At 41.8% G+C, this 21,145-nt stretch overlaps 1 protein-coding gene across 6 annotated transcripts; it reads left to right on the plus strand.

Moving 5' to 3' along the window:
- The first annotated feature begins 10,162 nt into the window (after window positions 1-10,162).
- LOC110532114 (mitochondrial import inner membrane translocase subunit Tim8 A) lies at window positions 10,163-15,738 on the plus strand. Of its 6 annotated transcripts, XR_005053249.1 has the most exons (4): window positions 10,163-10,490; window positions 11,501-11,699; window positions 13,934-14,638; window positions 14,678-15,738. XR_005053249.1 is itself a non-coding variant. In XM_036988029.1 (3 exons), the coding sequence occupies exon 3, from the start codon at window positions 13,943-13,945 to the stop codon at window positions 14,579-14,581; it is 639 nt and encodes a 212-aa protein (XP_036843924.1). In that variant the 5' UTR covers window positions 10,164-10,513; window positions 11,501-11,699; window positions 13,934-13,942; the 3' UTR covers window positions 14,582-14,782. The 6 variants fall into 6 exon arrangements, 4 of the variants coding, with proteins under 4 accessions (XP_036843924.1, XP_036843926.1, XP_036843923.1 ...); XM_036988029.1 differs by having other exon boundaries at window positions 10,164-10,513; window positions 13,934-14,782; XR_005053250.1 differs by lacking the exon at window positions 10,163-10,490 and adding an exon at window positions 10,499-10,700 and having other exon boundaries at window positions 11,501-13,792; window positions 13,934-14,778.
- The last annotated feature ends 5,407 nt before the right edge of the window (window positions 15,739-21,145 follow it).

Genomic DNA, 21,145 nt, shown 5'->3' on the forward strand with positions numbered 1-21,145 from the left:
GCTCCCTGTTCACTCATGACTGCACGGACAAGCACGATTCCAGCACCATCATTAATTTTGCTGACAACAAAAAAGTGGTAGGCCTGATCACTGACAACAACAAGACAGCCTATAGGGAGGAGGTCAGAGACCTGGCTGTGTGGTGCAAGGACAACAACCTCTCCCTCAACGTGATCCAGACAAAGGAGATGATTGTGGGCTACAGGAAAAGGAGGACCGAGCACGCCCCCATTCTCATCGACGGGGCTGTAGTGGAGCAGGTTAAGAGCTTCAAGTTCCTTGGTGTCCACCTCACCAACAAACGAACATTGTCCAAGCACACCAAGACAGTCGTGGAAAGACTGAAAAGATTTGGCATGGGTCCTCAGATCCTCAAAAGGTTCTACAGTTGTACCATCGAGAGCATCCTGATGGGTTGCATCACTGCCTGGTATGGCAACTGCTTAGCCTCCGACTGCAAGGCACTACAAAGGGTAGTGCGTACGGCCCAGTACATCACTGGGGCCAAGCTTCCTGCCATCAAGGAACTTTATACCAGGTGGTGTCAGAGGGAAAAGGCCCTAAAAATTGTCAAAGACTCCAGCCACCCAAGTCATAGACTGTTCTCACTGCTATCGCATGGTAAGCGGTACAGGAGCACCAAGTCTAGGTCCAAGAGGCTTCAAAACATCTTCTACCCCTAAGCCATAAGATTCCTGAACATTTTATCAAATGGCTAACCAGACTATTTGCATTCCCCCACCCCCACACCCCCTCTTTTATTACCTCAATTACCTCAACTAACCGGTGCCCTCGCACATTGACTGTACCTGTACCCCCGCACATTGACTGTACCGGTACCCCTTGTATATAGTCTCGCTATTTTTATTTTCCTGCTGCTCTTTAATTACTTATTCCTTTTATTTCTTATTCTTACTTTTTATGAAACTGAATTGTTGGTTAGGGGCTTGTAAGTAAGCATTTCACTGTAAGGTCTGCAACTGTTGTTGCATGTGACTAATAGAATTTGATTTGATTTGAATCAACCTGTATGTTTTTTTTTTAATCGCCTAGTATTAATCAGTCGGAGGGCGATTACGATTTAGGAAATTATGCCTTTTTTATGCACGCCTTTCCTACAGCACTTCTCAGTAGTTGGTATTCACTTACCTTATGAAGGAAGGTGCATAACAGACTTTGCAGGCATGGTTCTCTTGCGAATGCTGAATAAATGTAACTTAACCTGAGAAAACACTCCCAATTGCTGGCCATCAGATTTTCTCTTGGAGTTTTCATTCAATAGGGTTTCCAGCCGACGAGGCTGGTGGAAGGAGCTAAAAGACAACGGGCTCATTGAATTTCATTGTGCACTTCTGACGCCGACAGAGATGGCCGCCTCGCTTCGCGCTCCTAGGAAACTACGCAGTATTTTGTTTTTTTACGTGTTATTTCTTACATTGGTACCCCAGGTAATCTTAGGTTTTATTACATACAGTCGGGAGCAACGTCAACTCGCCATCATTACGACCAGGAATACGACTTTCCCGAAGCGAATCCTCTGTTTTGCCCACCACCCAGGACAATGGATCGGATCCCAGCCGGCGAACCAAAACAACGACGTCGTAAAAGGGGCAGACGAAGCGGCCTTCTGGTCAGGCTCCGGAGACGGGCACATCGCGCACCGCTCCCGAGCATACTACTCACCAATGTCCAGTCTCTTGACAACAATGTAGATTAAATCCGAGCAAGGGTAGCATTCCAGAGAGACATAAGAGACTAACGTTCTTTGCTTCACGGAAACATGGCTCACTCGAGACACGCTATCGGAGTCGGTACAGCCAGCTGGTTTCTTCACGCATCGCCCCGGCAGAAACAAGCATCTTTCTGGTAAGAAGAGCGGCGGGGGGGTATGCCTTATGATTAACAAGACGTGGTGTGATCATAACAACATACAGGAACTCAAGTCCTTCTGTTCACTTGACTTAATAAATAAAATGTTGACCGCATTATCTACCAAGAGAATTCTCTTCGATTATAATCACAGCCGCATATATTCCCCCCCAAGCAGACACATCAATGGCCCTGAACAAACTTCATTTGACTCTATGTAAACTGGAAACCACATATCCTGAGGCTGCATTCATTGTAGCTCGGGATTTTAACCAGGCTAATCTGAAAACAAGACTCCCTAAATTCTATCAGCATATTGATTGTGCTACCAGGGCTGGTAAAACCTGGATCATTGTTATTCTAACTTCCGCGATGCATATAAGGCCCTCCCCCGCCCTCCTTTCGGAAAAGCTGACCACAACTTTATTTTGTTGCTCCCTGCCTATAGACAGAGACTAAAACAGGAAGCTCCCGCGCTCAGGTCTGTTCAACGCTGGTTCGACCAATCTGATTCCACGCTTCAAGATTGCTTCGATCACGTGGACTGGGATGTGTTCCACATTGCGTCAAACAACAACATTGACGAATACGCTGATTCAGTGAGCGAGTTTATTAGCAAATGCATCGGCGATGTCGTACCCACAGCAACTATTAAAACATTCCCAAACCAGAAACTGTGGATTGATGGCAGCATTCACACGAAACTGAAAGCGCGAACCACTGCTTTTAATCAGGGCAAGGTGACCGGAAACATGACCGAATACAAACAGTGTAGCTATTCCCTCCGCAAGGCAATCAAACAAGCTAAGCGTCAGTATAGAGACAAAGTAGAGTCGCAATTCAACGGCTCAGACACAAGAGGTATGTGGCAGGGTCTACAGTCAATCACGGATTACAAAAAGAAAACCAGCCCCGTTGCAGACCAGGATGTCTTGCTCCCAGACAGACTAAACAACTTCTTTGCTCGCTTTGAGGACAATACAGTGCCACTGACACGGCCCGCTACCAAAACCTGCGGACTCTACTTCACTGCAGCCGACGTGCGTAAAACATTTAAACGTGTTAACCCTCGCAAGGCTGCAGGCCCAGACGGCATACCCAGTCGCGTCCTCAGAGCATGCGTAGACCAGCTGGCTGGTGTGTTTACGGACATATTCAATCAATCCTTATCCCAGTCTGCTGTTCCCACATGCTTCAAGAGGGCCACCATTGTTCCTGTTCCCAAGAAAGCTAAGGTAACTGAGCTAAATGACTACCGCCCCGTAGCACTCACTTCCGTCATCATGAAGTACTTTGAGAGACTAGTCAAGGACCAAATCACCTCCATCCTACCTGACACACTAAACCCACTCCAATTTGCTTACCGCTCCAATAGGTCCACAGACGACGCAATCGCAACCACACTGCACACTGCCCTAACCCATCTGGACAAGAGGAATACCTACAGTATGTGAGAATGCTGTTCATCGACTACAGCTCAGCATTTAACACCATAGTACCCTCCAAACTCGTCATCAAGCTCGAGACCCTGGGTCTCGACCCCGCCCTGTGCAACTGGGTATTGGACTTCCTGACGGGCCACCCCCAGGTGGTGAGGGTAGGTAACAACATCTCCACCCCGCTGATCCTCAACACTGAGGCCCCACAAGGGTGCGTTCTGAGCCCTCTCCTGTACTCCCTGTTCACCCACGACTGCTTGGCCATGCACGCCTCCAACTCAATCATCAAGTTTGCAGACGACACTACAGTGGTAGGCTTGAGTACCAGCAACGACGAGACGGGCTACAGGGAGGAGGTGAGGGCCCTCGGAGTGTGGTGTCAGGAAAATAACCTTACACTCAACGTCAACAAAACAAAGGAGATGATTGTGGACTTCCGGAAACAACAGTGGGAGCACCCCCCTATCCACATCGACGGGACAGTAGTGGAGAGGGTAGTAAGTTTTAAGTTCCTCGGCGTACACATCACCGACAAACTGAATTGATCCACCCACACAGACAGCGTGGTGAAGAAGGCGCAGCAGCGCCTCTTCAACCTCAGGAGGCTGAAGAAATTTGGCTTGTCACCAAAAAAACTCACAAACTTTTACAGATACACAATCGAGAGCATCCTGTCGGGCTCTATCACCGCCTGGTACGGCAACTGCTCCGCCCACAACCGTAACGCTCTCCAGAGGGTAGTGAGTAGAGGTCGACCAATTAATCGGAATGGCCGTTTTAATTGGGGCCGATTTCAAGTTTTCATAACAATCGGAAATCGGTATTTTTGAGCGCCGATTTAATGATTTTTTTTAAAATGGAAAATAAAAATGATACCTTTTATTTAACTAGGCAAGTCAGTTAAGAACACATTCTTATTTCTCGTATTTCTTTGTGTTATTATGTTATAATTAAGTCTATGATTTGATAGAGCAGTCTGACTGAGAGATGGTAGGCAGCAGCAGGCTCGTAAGCATTCATTCAAACAGCACTTTTGTGCGTTTTGCCAGCAGCTCTTCGCAAGCACAGCGCTGTTTATGACTTCAAGCCTATCAGCCTAATGGCTGGTGTAACCGATGTGAAATGGCTAGCTAGTTAGCTGGGTGTGCGCTAATAGCGTTTCAAACGTCACTCGCTCTGAGACTTGGAGTAGTTATTCCCCTTGCTCTGAAAGGGCCGCAGCTTTTGTAGAGCGATGGGTAACGCTGCTTCGAGTGTGGCTGTTGTCGATGTGTTCCTGGTTCGAGCCCAGGTAGGGGCGAGGAGAGTTACACTGTTACACTGGCAATACTATAGTGCCTATAAGAACATTCAATAGTCAAAGGTATATGAAATACAAATGGTATAGAGAGAAATAGTCCTATAAATACTATATTAACTACAACCTAAAACCTCTTACCTTGGAATATTGAAGTCTCATCACCAACTTTCATATGTTCTCATGTTCTGAGCAAGGAACTCAAACATTAGCTTTTTTACATGGCACATATTGCACTTTTACTTCTCCAACCCTTTGTTTTTGCATTATTTAAGCCAAATTGAATATGTTTCATTATTTATTTGAGGCTAAATAGGTTTTTATTGATGTATTATATTAAGTTAAAATAAGTGTTCATTCAGTATTGTTGTAATTGTCATTATTACAAATACATTTTAAAAAATCGGGCGATTTAATCGGTATCAGCTTTTTTGGTCCTCCAATAATCAGTATCGGTATCGGCGTTGAAAAATCATAATCGGTCGACCTCTAGTAGTGAGGTCTGCACAACACATCACCGGGGGCAAACTACCTGCCCTCCAGGACACCTACACCACCCGATGTCAAGGGAAGGCCATAAAGATCATCAAGGACAACAACCACCCGAGCCACTGCCTGTTCACCCCGCTATCACCCAGAAGGCGAGGTCAGTACAGGTGCATCAAAGCAGGGACCGAGAGACTGAAAAACAGCTTCTATCTCAAGGCCATCAGACTGTTAAACAGCCACCACTGCTGCTGCCAACATACTGACTCAACTCTAGCCACTTTAATAATGGACAAATTGATGTAAAAAATGTATCACAAGCCACTTTAAACAATGCCACTTAAAATAATGTTTACATACCCTACATTACTCATCTCATATGTATATACTGTACTCGATACCATCTACTGCATCTTGCCTATGCCGTTCTCTACCATCACTCATTCATATATTTTTATGTACATATTCTTCATCCCTTCACACTTGTGTGTATAAGGGAGTTGTTGTGAAATTGTTAGGTTAGATTACTCGTTGGTTATTACTGCATTGTCGGAACTAGAAGCACAAGCATTTCGCTACACTCGCATTAACATTGCTGAGCATGTATATGTGACAAAGAAAATTAGATTTGTAATGGCTGGAATGGAATGGTATTAAACACATCAAACATATGGAAACCACGTTTGACTCCTTTCAATGTATTCCATTCCAGCCATTAAAATGAGTCCATCCTCCGATAGCTCCTCCCACCAGCCCCCACTGGTTTTCAGTACATCTATCTTAAGTCATCCCTTTAAATACAGAGTACCTTTAATTAGAATTTTGGCAACAGACTAGAATACACGGGAAAGGGTTCAAAAAATAGGAATCAATGAAAGAATGCCATTGATGCATCTTTGTCTCTGTTTCAGCACCAACTGGTAGATAAAAAAAATGATCTCTGATCTTGTAGATTATTTAGGCACATTTTAAGGTTGGTAAAGTATGTTGTATGAATAATAAAAATAATAAAAACATGTTTGGAGAGTCTTTAAGCACATTTTGTGCGTTTTTTTTAATTAAAGGATGAACAAAAAATACAGTGGTTGGTTCATCCTGAAATACAGTTGTTGGTTCATCCTATTCAAGTTCAATACATGAAATATTGAAAGGTGGAAAATAGTGTATAATAGGGGTTAAACAATAGTCCTATAAATCTACCCCAATTCTCACTAATCATGGAACTGTATGACAACGGTCCAGTCCTCGTGAACCGTGTGCCGGGCTCCAGGTTTAACCTGCTATGTGTTGTCTGAGTTCCATAATGGTTCAAATAGGCTAGATGTCAGAAATTATTGCATAACGTTAGCCAAATATGATCCACTAATGCTCGTGACCCTCAGGAACAACTTACACGGACGTGACAGAGGAAATAAATGTTAACAGAATGGAATAATACCAAATGTTAGCAAAAAATTCAAGAAGACTAACACTAAAGTGACAGTAATAAATGTATGTGGGTATTACTGACCGTGGCTCCCGATAGCGGCTAATATTTAACATGATAATTGTAAAATAAAAATGAGAAAAGCCCGGGCATAGGCTATAATTAAACATTCTAAAGCGCATACATCAACTCGGAAGGTTCAGCCCTACTGAAGCCTATAACTTGGGCGTCCAAATTTCTCCTTATGAGGGCACACAATTAAAATTCTGAATAACGGCACAGCTATTTATAGCCCCTATTTCACAGTGGAAAGGGGGCCGCAATAGATGTCATGTTGATATGATTTTCAGTATGCTCCAATATGGCTGGTTTCACATTCGTTTCCAGAGATCATAAGGAAAAATCATGTAAAACAATTGTGTATTTACAATACCTTTCTCCTAACGGAGAGCTTGTATCAATAGCTTGTATCCATTTATAAATTACAGTGCAGCATGAAAAATGCTGTTATTTTTATCGGGAAAAAGAAAGTAAATGCTTTACCATTTGGAACCGGTACTTGGACCTCGACAATGACGCGTAAATGTGGTGTAATTATGGGGGAATTAAGTCAAGGTAAGAAATAGGGTTTATCTGTTGACACCTCTGCCACACCTTCATTTATTTCTTAGATTTTCACCCCGAACGAATAGCGCGCGAATAGCATGCTATTCTCATGCTTAAATTCAAGGTCAGAATACGCAGAGAGAGAAATGCACAAAGAGGAATAACTTTCCAATTTGCGCGCGCTTAAAGGCTGGTTTACAGTCCATCTATCAAAATGTCTGTAAACAATTGTTGTTGTGACATCATAAACATATTGTCGTTTAAAAAAAGTATCAACACAAAAGGACAGCCTCTGCATTACATCAGCAGCCCGGTGCTACAAAGAGCATACCTTGTCTATTTTAACACCAATAAACCAACCCATCCATTTAAAAATGAATTCAGTAAATTTCCACCTAGCAAGCCAGGCAACTAAAAGCAACAATGTTTTGGTCCGTTGCTACTAGCTGGCTAGCCAGTTCAAATAACGACCAGAGTATAGCTGACAACATCTTAACTTCAGCTACTTTTTTATTCATTATTAAAGTCAAATAAACCCACAACAACATAAGTTACATGGAGAGCTTACATAAAATAGCTTACTGCCAAAGTAATTCATTATATACAAGAATTGTATAACTCCTGCATGTAGCCGGAGGATTTGGTCGGCTGCTGTGGAAGTCTGGTAACCACTACAATGGACAGTCCCAGTGTCAGGGCTGTGCGCCGCTGGTGGAGAAGTCAGGTGCAGGAGAGCAGGGAGTATTGAACAAGCGCACACTTTATTATGACAGTAGAGAACACAGCTTCTTGAAACCTCCAGCCCACAGGGCAAAAGGTGTAAGGCGCGATAAATGTTCAATACAAGACACTGTAATACAAAATAAACAAACCGTGTGCAAAAAAAAACACGGAAACATGAAAACCCAGACTGGCGCTTAACGATAACCACTTAACACGAAACAATTACACACAATGACATGGAGGGGAACAGAGGACATGCAGTGTGATTATGGTATGAAAACCAGGTGTGTATGGAACCAGGCAAAACAAATGGACATATGAGAAATGGAGCTGCGATGGCTAGAACGCTGGTGACGTCGATCGTCGAACGCCGCCCGAACAAGGAGAGGAGCTGACTTCGGCGGAGGTCGTGACATCCAGACAGTCCCAGAGACTTCGTCTCAAACTTTTTTCATGTCTGACAGTTGAGTCACGGTCTACAGACATTCCACCGGAGTATAAATTACATGTTGTTTTGACCAGCGATACTTGTCACATTCTAATGGTCTACAGACATGTCGTTAGGCGAAGTATAAACTGGCCTTTACAGTTGGTGGAGGTTCACAGGCCTGCGCAGTTGTAGACTTTGTATACTTCTTTGTTTATTTGGTCTGGAACGCACCCATCAGCTCGTGTCTTCTTTATGAAGATCTCTGCTGCCATCTACTGTGCTGTAAACTTCTTTTTTTTCAGCATTTGAGGAACTAAGACTATGAAAGGCACATTATGATATTATAAAATGTAATATGTATTGAATGCATCATGGTAAATGTGTAAATAAATAAAATGGAAGCAAGTGATGTCAGAGGTGCGGCTGAGGAGAGTCTTGGGACGACGGGACGCTGGCGCCTGTATGGGGTACTCTTTTCTCTATATATATTAATGATGTCGCTCTTGCTGCTGGTGATTCTCTGATCCACCTCTATGCAGACGACACCATTCTGTATACATCTGGCCCTTCGTTGGACACTGTTGTTAACAAACCTCCAAACCAGCTTCAATGCAATACAATACTCCTTCCGTGGCCTACAACTGCTCTTAAACGCTAGTAAAACAAAATGCATGCTCTTCAACTGATCGCTGCCCGCACCCGCCCGCCCGCCTGGCTGCCCGCCCGCCTGGCATCACTACTCCGGGAGGTTCTGACCTAGAATATGTGGACAACTATAAATACCTAGGTGTCTGGTTACAACTCTCCTTCCAGACTCACATTAAGCATCTCCAATCCAAAGTTAAATCTAGAATCAGCTTCCTATTTCGCAACAAAGCCTCCTTCACTCATGCTGCCAAACATACCCTCGTAAAACTGACTATCCTGCCGATCCGGCGATGTCATTTACAAAATAGCCTCCAACACTCTACTCAGCAAATTGGATGCAGTCTATCACAGTGCCATCCGTTTTGTCACCAAAGACCCATATACTACCGACAACTGAGACCTGTATACTTTCGTTGGCTGGTCCTCGCTACATATTCGTCGTCAAACCCACTGGCTTCAGGTCATCTATAAGTCTTTGCTAGGTAAAGCTCCGCCTTATCTCAGCTCACTGGTCACCATAGCAACACCCACTCGTAGCATGCGCTCCAGCAGGTATACTTCACTGGTCATCCCCAAAGCCAACACCTCCTTTGGCCGCCTTTCCTTACAGTTCTCTGCTGCCAATGACTGGAACGATTTGCAAAAATCACTGAAGTTGGAGACTTATATCTCCCTCACTAACTTCAAGCATCGTCTGTCAGAGCAGCTTAGATTGCTGCAGCTGTACAGGCCCCATCTGTAAATAGCTACCTACCTCACCCCATATTTGTTTTTTGTTTTTTTCTGCTCTGTTGCACACCAGAATATATACTAGTATTTATACTTGCACATCCTCATCTGCACATCTATCACTCAAGTGTGAATTGCTAAATTGTAATTACTTCGCCACTATGGCCTATTTATTGTCTTACCTCCTTACTTCACACTGTATACAAATGTTATATTGTGTTATTGACTGTACTTTGTTTTTCCCATGTGTAACTTTGTGTTGTTGTTTTTGTCGCACTGCTTTGCTTTATCTTGGCTGGGTCGCAGCTGTAAATTAGAACTTGTTCCCAAACTCCATACCTGGTTAAATAAAGGTGAAATAAAAATGAATAAATAAAAAATGCGTTGTGTTAATTATTTGCATGTGGAAAGCAATGCCGAGACAAATGGAGGAGGAATGGAGGGAAAAGAGAGGGAGAAGAGGTCTAAGCGAGTGAGGGATGAAGAGGATGAGCTTGAGTCAGATAAAAATGGTGGGAAAAAGGGAGAGGGTTTGTTAAAGGAGAATGGTAGAAAGTGTAAGCAGAGGGAGAAGACAGAAGGAGAAATTGAAGTGAATGAGGGTGAAGTATCGGAGGTGGTAGTTCCGGTAAAGTAATCAGAGACCGATGTATGCAATGAGGATCAGGATGAAGAGTCTGTGACAGTAGGAGTGAAGTTTATGGAAAAAGTGGATTCTTGCCTTTTGGCTGATCCATTTGTGGTTTCACGGTGGGTGAAAAAAGAGTTGGGTCATGTGGAATCGGTGCCAACCGCCGTTAAACCGCATAGAAGAAGAATAAGCAGAAGAACAAGAAGGTGACGTCAGATCGACTTTTCCGGTATAGATTGAACAGCAGAGTAGTAGTGCTTTCTGTCGGACTCTTGCACGTTACATTTTTTCATAATATCTTGATCGATAATATGGCTTTTGACCAGTCCTCTGCCAGTGCGTCTGAAAATGCTGAGGCCTCGGAACTTCAGATGATGATAGCAGTCGAGCAACAGAAAGCTCAGTTTGAAGCACAGGTAGCTAAATGTAACTACTAAGCTAGCTAGCTATCTTAAAGTGATAGCAAAGACACTACAGTATGAAGATAGGCTAAAACTGCTTTTCCAATAAATCCCCGATCACAGTTGTTAGGCGACGTTGGCTAGCTAAACTGATGCGTATGAATACGAAATTGTGCAAAAAAATATATAAATAATACTAATAGGTACGTAATTGGGTGTAACGGTCGTCTCGCGCCAAACTGCGCACGTGCGGGCCGTCAAATCAAAGACACTCCTTCGATATAAAGTCGTTTTAAACGAAAATGAAAACATGTCAGTTTGGAGTAATACCATCCATGTTCAACTACTTAAGACATTGGCTAGAATCTAGTTTGTGTCTTAGATTTCGAGAAAATTAAAAACTAAGGAAGATTAAAAAAAATAAAATTAAAAACTTTTCTCATTTACTTCTCAAACCCTGGTCTGGTTAGTTTTGTCTGTTTCGCGAGAGTTCCCGGAAGTCTCGCGATGTTGCGCCTCTGGGTTTGAAAACTGGGGATAGTTAGCTAGTTCACTCCCAAATACATTTCCCTATTATTTTCTGGACTTAAAAGTGGTTGAAAGTCAGATCATTCAGTATTCCTCTATCCTGTCTATTCCCATTTGTGAAACTGAAATGTTTAAATGTCGTTATTTTCTCAAGGCTATATGGTATTCCTTTACTATTAGACAGTATAATCAAAGATAACTATTTGCAGGTGAGCTATTGTGTAATCCTTTTAAATACATTAGACTTATCTTGTGTTGTGTTTATGGCGGTTTCTTCTTTCTTGTAGGTGCACACCTTCACCGACGTGTGCTGGGACAAATGCATGGATAAGCCGAGCAGCAAGCTGGACTCCCGGACCGACACGTGCCTGGCTAGCTGTGTGGAGCGCTTCATTGACGCCACCCTCACCATCACAAACCGCTTTACTCATATGGCGCAGAAAGGGGGCATGCATTGACTTAGCAGGGAGAAGAGGAAGAGAAGGGGTATGCATTGATTCATTAATTCAGTCACTGAGCCAGACTCAACACTTCAGGGACAAGATCAAAGGACCTGTGCAACGATTATCATCTTGTTCAATGACTATGCTGATCCATTTTTATTTTTATTACGTTTATTTGGCAGGGACAATGCACAACAAAAACATAAGTCTCATAGCACTGAGAAATGATGTCGCACCAGATTTAGCTAATAGCTACTTTCCATCTGTAGTCCCTAGGCAGGTGAACATGGACACATCATACACAAAACAGGCAACATAAATACATCAGACATGTAAAAAACAAATAGATGAGGACATAGATACCTTTTTAACACGTAGGTCAACACATTGCACATAAACATGTTGCTGTTGGATAAAAATTGTTATCTGTAATGATGCAGGCCTTTTGACTGTGCATCATGTTATGGAGTTCTAATGTGGGATCTTTAATGGTATTCATTGCTCTGCTTTGAACATTTCAATAAAAGGAATAGCCTGAAGAGCAATGAGCCAGATGGGAAATTCTTTATTTTAAGGCAACATCTCTCTGTGAATTTATAGGGTGAGCTCATTTTGCATTGCCCAGTCCCCTGGCTGTGGCCTGGGTGAGTGGAGTAAGCACTTGATGTCTGAAGCAGAGCCCTTCTGTCTCTCTCTGTATGTGTAGGCCATCTATCTGATGCTGTCTGTTCAAAAATAGTATGACATTGTGGCCACCCGTAGCATTGAATACAAGAAAAGCCAGCGAGCGTTTGGCTTCCATTGATTAAAAAATATATATATAAAATAATAGCCAATCAGTGTTGAGCTAAACTGAGTGAACCCAACTGTGAATGGTCCTGGTGCACCAAAAAGAAAAATGTAAAGGGAAGCCAGATTGGATTTGGCTTCACTCCAAACACATCAAATTGACATCAAATATGTCATTGACTAAAACAACTTGAATTGTTGCATCTCGTTGTGTTGTCTTCTGGTGGCTCGCTAGCTAAAATGATTCTTCTTTCCTAAATTAGCCATGATTGGCGATAGGCATTAGTGGTTTTACTTCATTCTCCGTACTGGCCAGTGACTATAACGGCGATTCTGATCCCACCATAAATTCATACATTGTACCCCCGGCCTGAGTGGATGGAAGTTCAATATTTAGCCAAATGTAGAAGGCTAATGTTAACTGGCTAACGTTGCCCATGAAAGGAAGTTAGGCTATCGAGCAAGAATTTTAGCCAGGTAGCATAGGACAACAAAAAAAGTGTACTGTATGACAGAATCATAGACTGTTTTGTCAACATGAACGAAAGGATAGTGGTATTGACGTTTCTCTACAAGTAGGGTGAGTCAACATGTTTTTTTCTACTTGCATGAATGCACACACACAGACACACATCAGAACCATAGAAAGACACGTATTTAGCTTAAGTTGGTTGGCCTAAATTGTTTTTGTTATCTTTTAGTTGTCACTGTGTTAGACTAAGCATAGGTGATTTGATGATGTTGAAATGGTGCTGGAATAGTGGAGGCAGCTCCTGTTTTCTTTGCTACTTGCAGTAACTCTCCGTGGTTCTAAATCATTAGTTGTCCCAAAATGTCAGAAACATTAACTTGCTTGACCATGCTGTAGGTCATGTAACGCTTACGCAGTTTGGAGTCCACGGGGGTGCAAAATGAGTGCGCCCATGAGATGAGAAAGAAAACTAGGGAATGGTCAACATGTACTTCTTCACCCTACAATCTAAAGGGTGATGACGGGTAGGAATGAAATTAAAACTGAGTAAGAACATGGTTGAGTAGGCCCTTTATTCGTGGGGATTTAAAAGGACAGAAGGCAGCAGTTGTGCATGTATTGTGGAATACATTTGACTAGCTTATGATAATTGAAAGTTTTTGTTGTTGGAACGATTACATAGTTTATTGAAGAATAAATAGGCTTTATTGGCTGGCTACGTGCATGACATGCCGAAGGGTGTGTGTCACTTTAAGAACTTGAATGGAAAATAAAAGAAGGGTTTGTATAACGACATACTAGAGAATCAAAAGTGAAAGTAAAGTGATCCTATGCGTTGCAAAAGCCTCGACTTTATATTTGACTACTTTCAACAGGTTCGTATAGCGTTTAGAATGTATTTGACTGTGTACTTGGCATTGTCAATTGGGTATTTTATTAGGATATGATTACGTGATATGTTTGGCCCTCCATAAGGCTACCTTTTGTCTTGGACTAAATAAATATAACTTCCACAGATACCGACTATGGAACTAGAAGAGATCACTTTTTCTGGCTGGACTGCAATTGAGGAGAAGAATCTCCATGCAGGCGAGAAGCCAAAAGACGAGAAAGTTTACACCATGTACCATGGCACGTTTCTCAAGTATGTCCAGCATATTATCACCAGTGGGTTCCAACGCTCCAGGGATGGAATGTTGGGATCGGGGGTCTACGTGAGCCGTAATATCGACAAAGCAAAGTGTTACCCGCTGAATGCTGACAAGAAGGAAGCGGTAGTGTTGAAGTTAAAGGTGCGGGTTGGCAAGGTGAAGAAGATCGACATTGATAACCATCCGCTTCAGAAGTCATGGCACCAGAATGGTTACGACAGTTGCTGGGTGCCACCAAACTGTGGCTTTACCGCTATTAAATCTGGCCGTGAAGAGGATTGCGTCTGGGATCCCGCCCGGATTGTGGTGGTGGATGTGGCCTGCTGTCTGGACGATAAAACGCGCTGGGACCTCCGAAAGCAAATACGCGGCATGAATAACCATGGCGCAAAAGACGGGTGCAGCCAGTGCCACCAGAATACCTCAAACACTGGGTCTCACCCTATCCAAAGCTGTTGGACATGCACCAAACAGATTTGCCCCTTTCAGAAGAAGCATGTGTGCAACAAGTAACTACTTGCACAAACAACTAGTCCTACTTTGCGTGGCCTGTCTCGCTTTTGACCCATCACCCAATGTGACCTTGCATACCATTTCAAATTAAGCTTGATGTCATGTTTTAATGTATTTTGTGTAATCATTGCAACCCAATTGTATTGGGATCGAATTTGTTAACGGACTTGCCTGGTTAAATAAAGGTTCAATTGTATTTGAGAATCCATTGATTAGACAAATTAAGCAATATATAGGGCGACATGGGAAAACAACTTGACATTATGTCAAATTAAGAATTTACATTGGACGTTTTTGTTGTAGCCTATTATTTTGCATGTGATATACGGTAGCCGATGCTTTTTTTTATTTTTAAATGGACCATACAGAAGCCAGCCTAGGCTACTTTGTTTCCTAATAGGCTGCAATAATATCAAACGAGGAAAATGTGTAATATTTGACGGATACAGCTGTTTCTCGTGCCGACTTCACGTGCTAGTCAGAACTAGGAAACTAATTTCCGACTCGTTGAACTGGGCAAAACTAATCAGTTAGCGAGTCTGACATTTCAGAGTTTCCTAGTTCCGATAAGCACGTGAACGCGGTATCAGTCAATGGACAAGCGTGTGTTCAGACACTTGTCAAGCTTCTCCGCCTGATGACCAATGGACAGGACATCTACTTCATGGGTCATCATGACGAAGTGCCGGGAGATATGCGCGTTAGCCTGCTAGTCGGAACTAGGAAACTCAGAAATGTCCGATTAGTTAGCTAATCGTTTATGACTACAACCGGTTAGTAAATTGGACATTTCAAAGTTTCCTAGTTATGACTGGCACGTGAACGCGGCATTAGCCAGGTGCAGAGTCATACAGTGTGTGTATATATCTGGTTAGGTGCACCTTCACCTCAGTAGGTGGCGGTACTTACTGTAAACATCATGGACACCTGTTTCAGAGATTAGAGCAAGATGGCTCCATGGGAAACCAGGAAGTAAATAAATGTCATTGAAGAGATTTAAGCAAAGAGACTCGAGAATATCAATTATGACAATTTCAAAACGTTTGCGGTAAGTTTATGTCCCAATTTGTTTTACAGTGGAACTATATGTAAAAATGCAGAGCATCATGAACAAAAACGCGATAGTTTGTCTCTGATATAAACAACCCAAATACTGTTGATTAGCTTAATTTGTGTTTGTTTGATTTTAAAATATGATATTTGCTTGAGGTTAGCACTGCAGCTGTGATATAAACCAAATTTGCCCTTGGTAGATCTGTCCTTCAGCGACACGAAATGTGCCCTGACCACCATAATCCCTTGCCGATCAGCGGAGCTCTCCTTTCAGCACAACCCACGCTATCGGGGCCAGTTTGCATGCCTGGGGGGATGAATGGGATTTCGTTTGTGAGATACCTGTAAGTGGGGAGTAACAGAGCAAAACCATGTTTTTCCTTGTCGAATGTCTCCCATTTTATGAAATGGATGGTTGTTTACGGCAAAAAATGTTAATAGGCGGAAATACCAACTTCGAATATATTTGAACGTGAGCTTTACTTTTTGGTAGCTGATTAATTGACCACTCTCCAAGTCAATGGTTCTCATTCAATGCTGTCCTGCCTGACATATTTTTATTTAACGAGGCAAGTCAGTTAACAAATTCTTATTTACAATGATGGCCTACCGGGGAACAGCGGCCTTGTTCAGGGGCAGAACGACAGATTTTTATCTTGTCAGCTCAGGGATTCGAGCCATCAACCTTTCGGTTACTGGCCCAGCGCTCTAACCACTATGCTACCTGCCGCCCCGGTAGTTACATAGTCACACATGGATGCCAATGGAAGCCAGGCTTCCCCAAATATTTGACCAATAAATACATACAAATTATACAATTTCTCTTTCATGTCTCTCTGTGTTTGAATAATTGTCCGTCAATTCGCAAGTGGCTGAATCTCACCGGAGAAATCATCCGACCGAGGTAAATAGCGCCCCTATGTCTCAGTATGTGTGGCCCATGTTTCTGAGGCTGTCTGGACCAAAAGAGTATAACATGTTGCCGCCATAGCATTTGATTGATGGGATGTCAGCAAGTTTATGGCCTCAACGTTGAGCTGAGCTCAACTGTGGGTTACCTAGGTGCAGCAAAACACCCCACAAGGGAAGTTTGGATTTGGCTTCAGACCTTTGCAAAACGTAATTTTTTTTAGAAAACGTGTCTGTTTCTGGTCTGATTGTGTTGATGTCCTACAGTAGCTAGTTTGCTAAATCGGCCCTTTCATAAGCCATGGGTGGAGATGGGGATTTTGACTTAATTCTCTGTACATGCCGATGATTGACTTCGATTCTGATCTAACCATGAATTGATATGTTGTGCCACTGGCCTGCGACAATTGAAGTTCAATTGACACAGAACTAGACACAGAACTAGACACAGAACTCTTTGGCCTAGATGTAGGCTCACATTAACTAGCTAATTTTGCTAGGGAGTCAGGCTAGCAAGCATTTTAGCTAGGTAGCCTATTACATCAAGGTAAACATTTATTTTATATTCACACATTAGGACGTGCAACAGACATTCAACAGACATTCGCCAAACGCCATTTAAAATGGTAAAAATCCACAACTAATTAATTGTCACAAAGATAAAAATAGATATGGTTTATTCTATCAATGTCTAGCATACTTTTACAACCTTTGTTTTTAGTAGAATTGTTTTTCTCCAGTTTTGACTTGATATAAATACATAAAATCTATAAGATGTCATTTAAAGTGGTATAAATTAATAACAAATTCACTGTCACAGAATCATCAAACTAGATAGAATAAATCATAAAAATGTCTAGCATACTTTTACAACCTTTGTTTTGAATAAAAATTCCAGTTTTGACTTGATAGAAATGCATAACATCTCAAACATTGCATTTAAAGATGAAGAAATCAATAACTAATTATGTAATTGGCTCAAATAAAAAAAAATGCATTTATTTAAAATAGCTTTAAAGAAATGTTAATTTCAAGTGTTATTATATGTTCTATATGAAGTTAGACAATGTTTACAATCTTAAATTGTATGCCAAATCAATGTTTGCATTTTTAGTGCAACAGTTCCACATCTTAAAGTAGTTACAAGGCACAACAGTCATTTATTTATACGCCTCTAATTTAACAGCAAAGAGGCCTCTTCCAATCATTTTCTTTGTCGTCCCCAGACAAGCTGAATGGTACCATCTCTGGCACACAGCATTCTATCTGCAATATTAACAACATAAAACAACGTTGTTTATTTACATGTAAATTACAGTTCTGGAATACCCAAATTATGTTACATGCTTTTGCAATTAGGAAAATGTTCAAATTAAATTGGATTTTTGTTCAATTGGTGAATTGACTTTAAATGACGTGCATTTGACCACAACCCTGACAAAAGCACACATAACTGTGGTGTTAATCATCGTTGAGTGTTCAGGCAATATAAATCATGAAGTAATAAAGGAATACATTTGCAAAAAAACGTATGTGTTGATGAAAAAGGTTCCACACATCAATGTTGTAATATCAAACATTACATTAATAATCGCAGTCTTTGAAATCCAAATCAGTTTAATCGTCACTTGTGCCAGATACATGTGTACCTATTACAGTGAATTGCTGTCATAGTATGTATCTAGTATCTCTCATAGTAGAATAATAAAATGGGTCATGATAATAGAACATTAGCGCAATAATACAAGGATAACCCACTGATTTTTAAAAAGTGCGCACACAGAAATCAGTACCATGGACAGCCACAGGATATTTAGCAACATTGATTGGACTAAATCGTTTTTGTTATCTTTACGTTTGCTGTCAGTATATTTAACTAAGCACATATAGCCTTGTTGATTATGATTAAATATTTACGTTGAAATGGTGCTGGAATAGCGGAGGCAGTGCTCCTGTTGTCTTTGTGCGGATTTGCGGTAATTCCGTGGTTCTAAAGCAGTAGTTTAGTAAACTGTCCAAAACACAAACTTGCTAGACCATGCTGCAACATCTAGCCGGACTTCACCGGATAGATGTTGCTCTCCGATTTTGAGATGAAACAAATTATGTGTAGTTGAATTTATTCCGCCACTGTGATTGTCTTTTTGTTGTCAAGGCTTTATTGTATATCCCCGTGGCATATGAACAAATGTTTTTTTTTAACTGGGTGGATAGAGCCCTGAATGCTGATTGGCTGACAGCCGTGGTATATCAGACCTTATACTACGGGTATGACAAAACATTTATTTTTAATTAAGGCTCTAATTACTTTGGTAAACAGTTTGAAATAGCAATAAGGCACGTCAGTGGTTTGTGATATATGGCCAATATACCATGGCTAAGGGCTGTGTCCAGGCACTCCGTGTTGCGTCGTACTCAAGAACAGCTCTTAGCCATAGTATATTGGCCATATACCACACCACCTCGGGCCTTATTGCTTAAATAGACCATAGCAGTGCGTGGATAAAACCACTGAGGAAGCCAAACCAAATTATAACCTATGTTGTGATAATTGCATTGTTTGCTCTATAACCGGATTGTTCATATGCCACCGTGATATACTATAAGACATTGACAACAAAAAGACAAGTCATACACTGGCGGAATACATTGAACTACAAGCTCATACAGTAACTCATGCTTTTGTGGTGTTTCAGTTACGGTAGGTTTTTATAGCCTAATTGTTACTGAGTTAGATAGCTAGCTACAGTGCCTTGCGAAAGTATTCGGCCCCCTTGAACTTTGCGACCTTTTGCCACATTTCAGGCTTCAAACATAAAGATATAAAACTGTATTTTTTTGTGAAGAATCAACAACAAGTGGGACACAATCATGAAGTGGAACGACATTTATTGGATATTTCAAACTTTTTTAACAAATCAAAAACTGAAAAATTGGGCGTGCAAAATTATTCAGCCCCTTTACTTTCAGTGCAGCAAACTCTCTCCAGAAGTTCAGTGAGGATCTCTGAATGATCCAATGTTGACCTAAATGACTAATGATGATAAATACAATCCACCTGTGTGTAATCAAGTCTCCGTATAAATGCACCTGCACTGTGATAGTCTCAGAGGTCCGTTAAAAGCGCAGAGAGCATCATGAAGAACAAGGAACACACCAGGCAGGTCCGAGATACTGTTGTGAAGAAGTTTAAAGCCGGATTTGGATACAAAAAGATTTCCCAAGTTTTAAACATCCCAAGGAGCACTGTGCAAGCGATAATATTGAAATGGAAGGAGTATCAGACCACTGCAAATCTACCAAGACCTGGCCGTCCCTCTAAACTTTCAGCTCATACAAGGAGAAGACTGATCAGAGAGGCAGCCAAGAGGCCCATGATCACTCTGGATGAACTGCAGAGATCTACAGCTGAGGTGGGAGACTCTGTCCATAGGACAACAATCAGTCGTATATTGCACATCTGGCCTTTATGGAACACTTTATGGAGTGGCAAGAAGAAAGCCATTTCTTAAAGATATCCATAAAAAGTGTTGTTTAAAGTTTGCCACAAGCCACCTGGGAGACACACCAAACATGTGGAAGAAGGTGCTCTGGTCAGATGAAACCAAAATTGAACTTTTTGGCAACAATGCAAGACGTTATGTTTGACGTAAAAGCAACACAGCTGAACACACCATCCCCACTGTCAAACATGGTGGTGGCAGCTTCATGGTTTGGGCCTGCTTTTCTTCAGCAGGGATAGGGAAGATGGTTAAAATTGATGGGAAGATGGATGGAGCCAAATACAGGACCATTCTGGAAGAAAACCTGATGGAGTCTGCAAAAGACCTGAGACTTGGACGGAGATTTGTCTTCCAACAAGACAATGATCCAAAACATAAAGCAAAATCTACAATGGAATGGTTCAAAAATAAACATATCCAGGTGTTAGAATGGCCAAGTCAAAGTCCAGACCTGAATCCAATCGAGAATCTGTGGAAAGAACTGAAAACTGCTGTTCACAAATGCTCTCCATCCAACCTCACTGAGCTCGAGCTGTTTTGCAAGGAGGAATGGGAAAAAATTTCAGTCTCTCGATGTGCAAAACTGATAGAGACATACCCCAAGCAACTTACAGCTGCAATCGCAGCAAAAGGTGGCGCTACAAAGTATTAACTTAAGGGGGCTGAATAATTTTGCACGCCCATTTTTTCAGTTTTTGATTTGTTAAAAAAGTTTGAAATATCCAATAAATGTCGTTCCACTTCATGATTGTGTCCCACTTGTTGTTGATTCTTCACAAAAAAATACAGTTGTATATCTTTATGTTTGAAGCCTGAAATGTGGCAAAAGGTCGCAAAGTTCAAGGGGGCCGAATACTTTCGCAAGGCACTGTAGCTCAGTCTGGATGCAGACAGTTGTATTGAAATGAATGGGTTGTCTCAATTGTTCCTCCAAGTTTAGGCTATCCATTTAGACTCCACACAAACCGTGTTAATGTTATGTCTTTGTCTCCCACTGCCCAGATACTAGAGTCTGCATGGCCCTCCCACCACCAGTGTACTGAATGCAAGTAGCTACATATACAAATGAAAGTAGTGTCTCAAATGTTGATTCACGTTT

This window comes from Oncorhynchus mykiss, chromosome 9 (genome assembly GCF_013265735.2).
Source record: "Oncorhynchus mykiss isolate Arlee chromosome 9, USDA_OmykA_1.1, whole genome shotgun sequence".
NCBI classification, from domain to species: Eukaryota; Metazoa; Chordata; class Actinopteri; order Salmoniformes; family Salmonidae; genus Oncorhynchus; species Oncorhynchus mykiss.

Excerpts from the sequence above, each read along its gene's own strand:
- LOC110532114 (XM_021615731.2), top strand. The coding sequence starts at position 13,748 with ATGCGTTGCAAAAGCCTCGACTTTATATTTGACTACTTTCAACAG. Across the intron at positions 13,793-13,933 it reads TATTTGACTACTTTCAACAG|ATACCGACTATGGAACTAGA; the intron begins GTTCGTATAGCG and ends TAACTTCCACAG.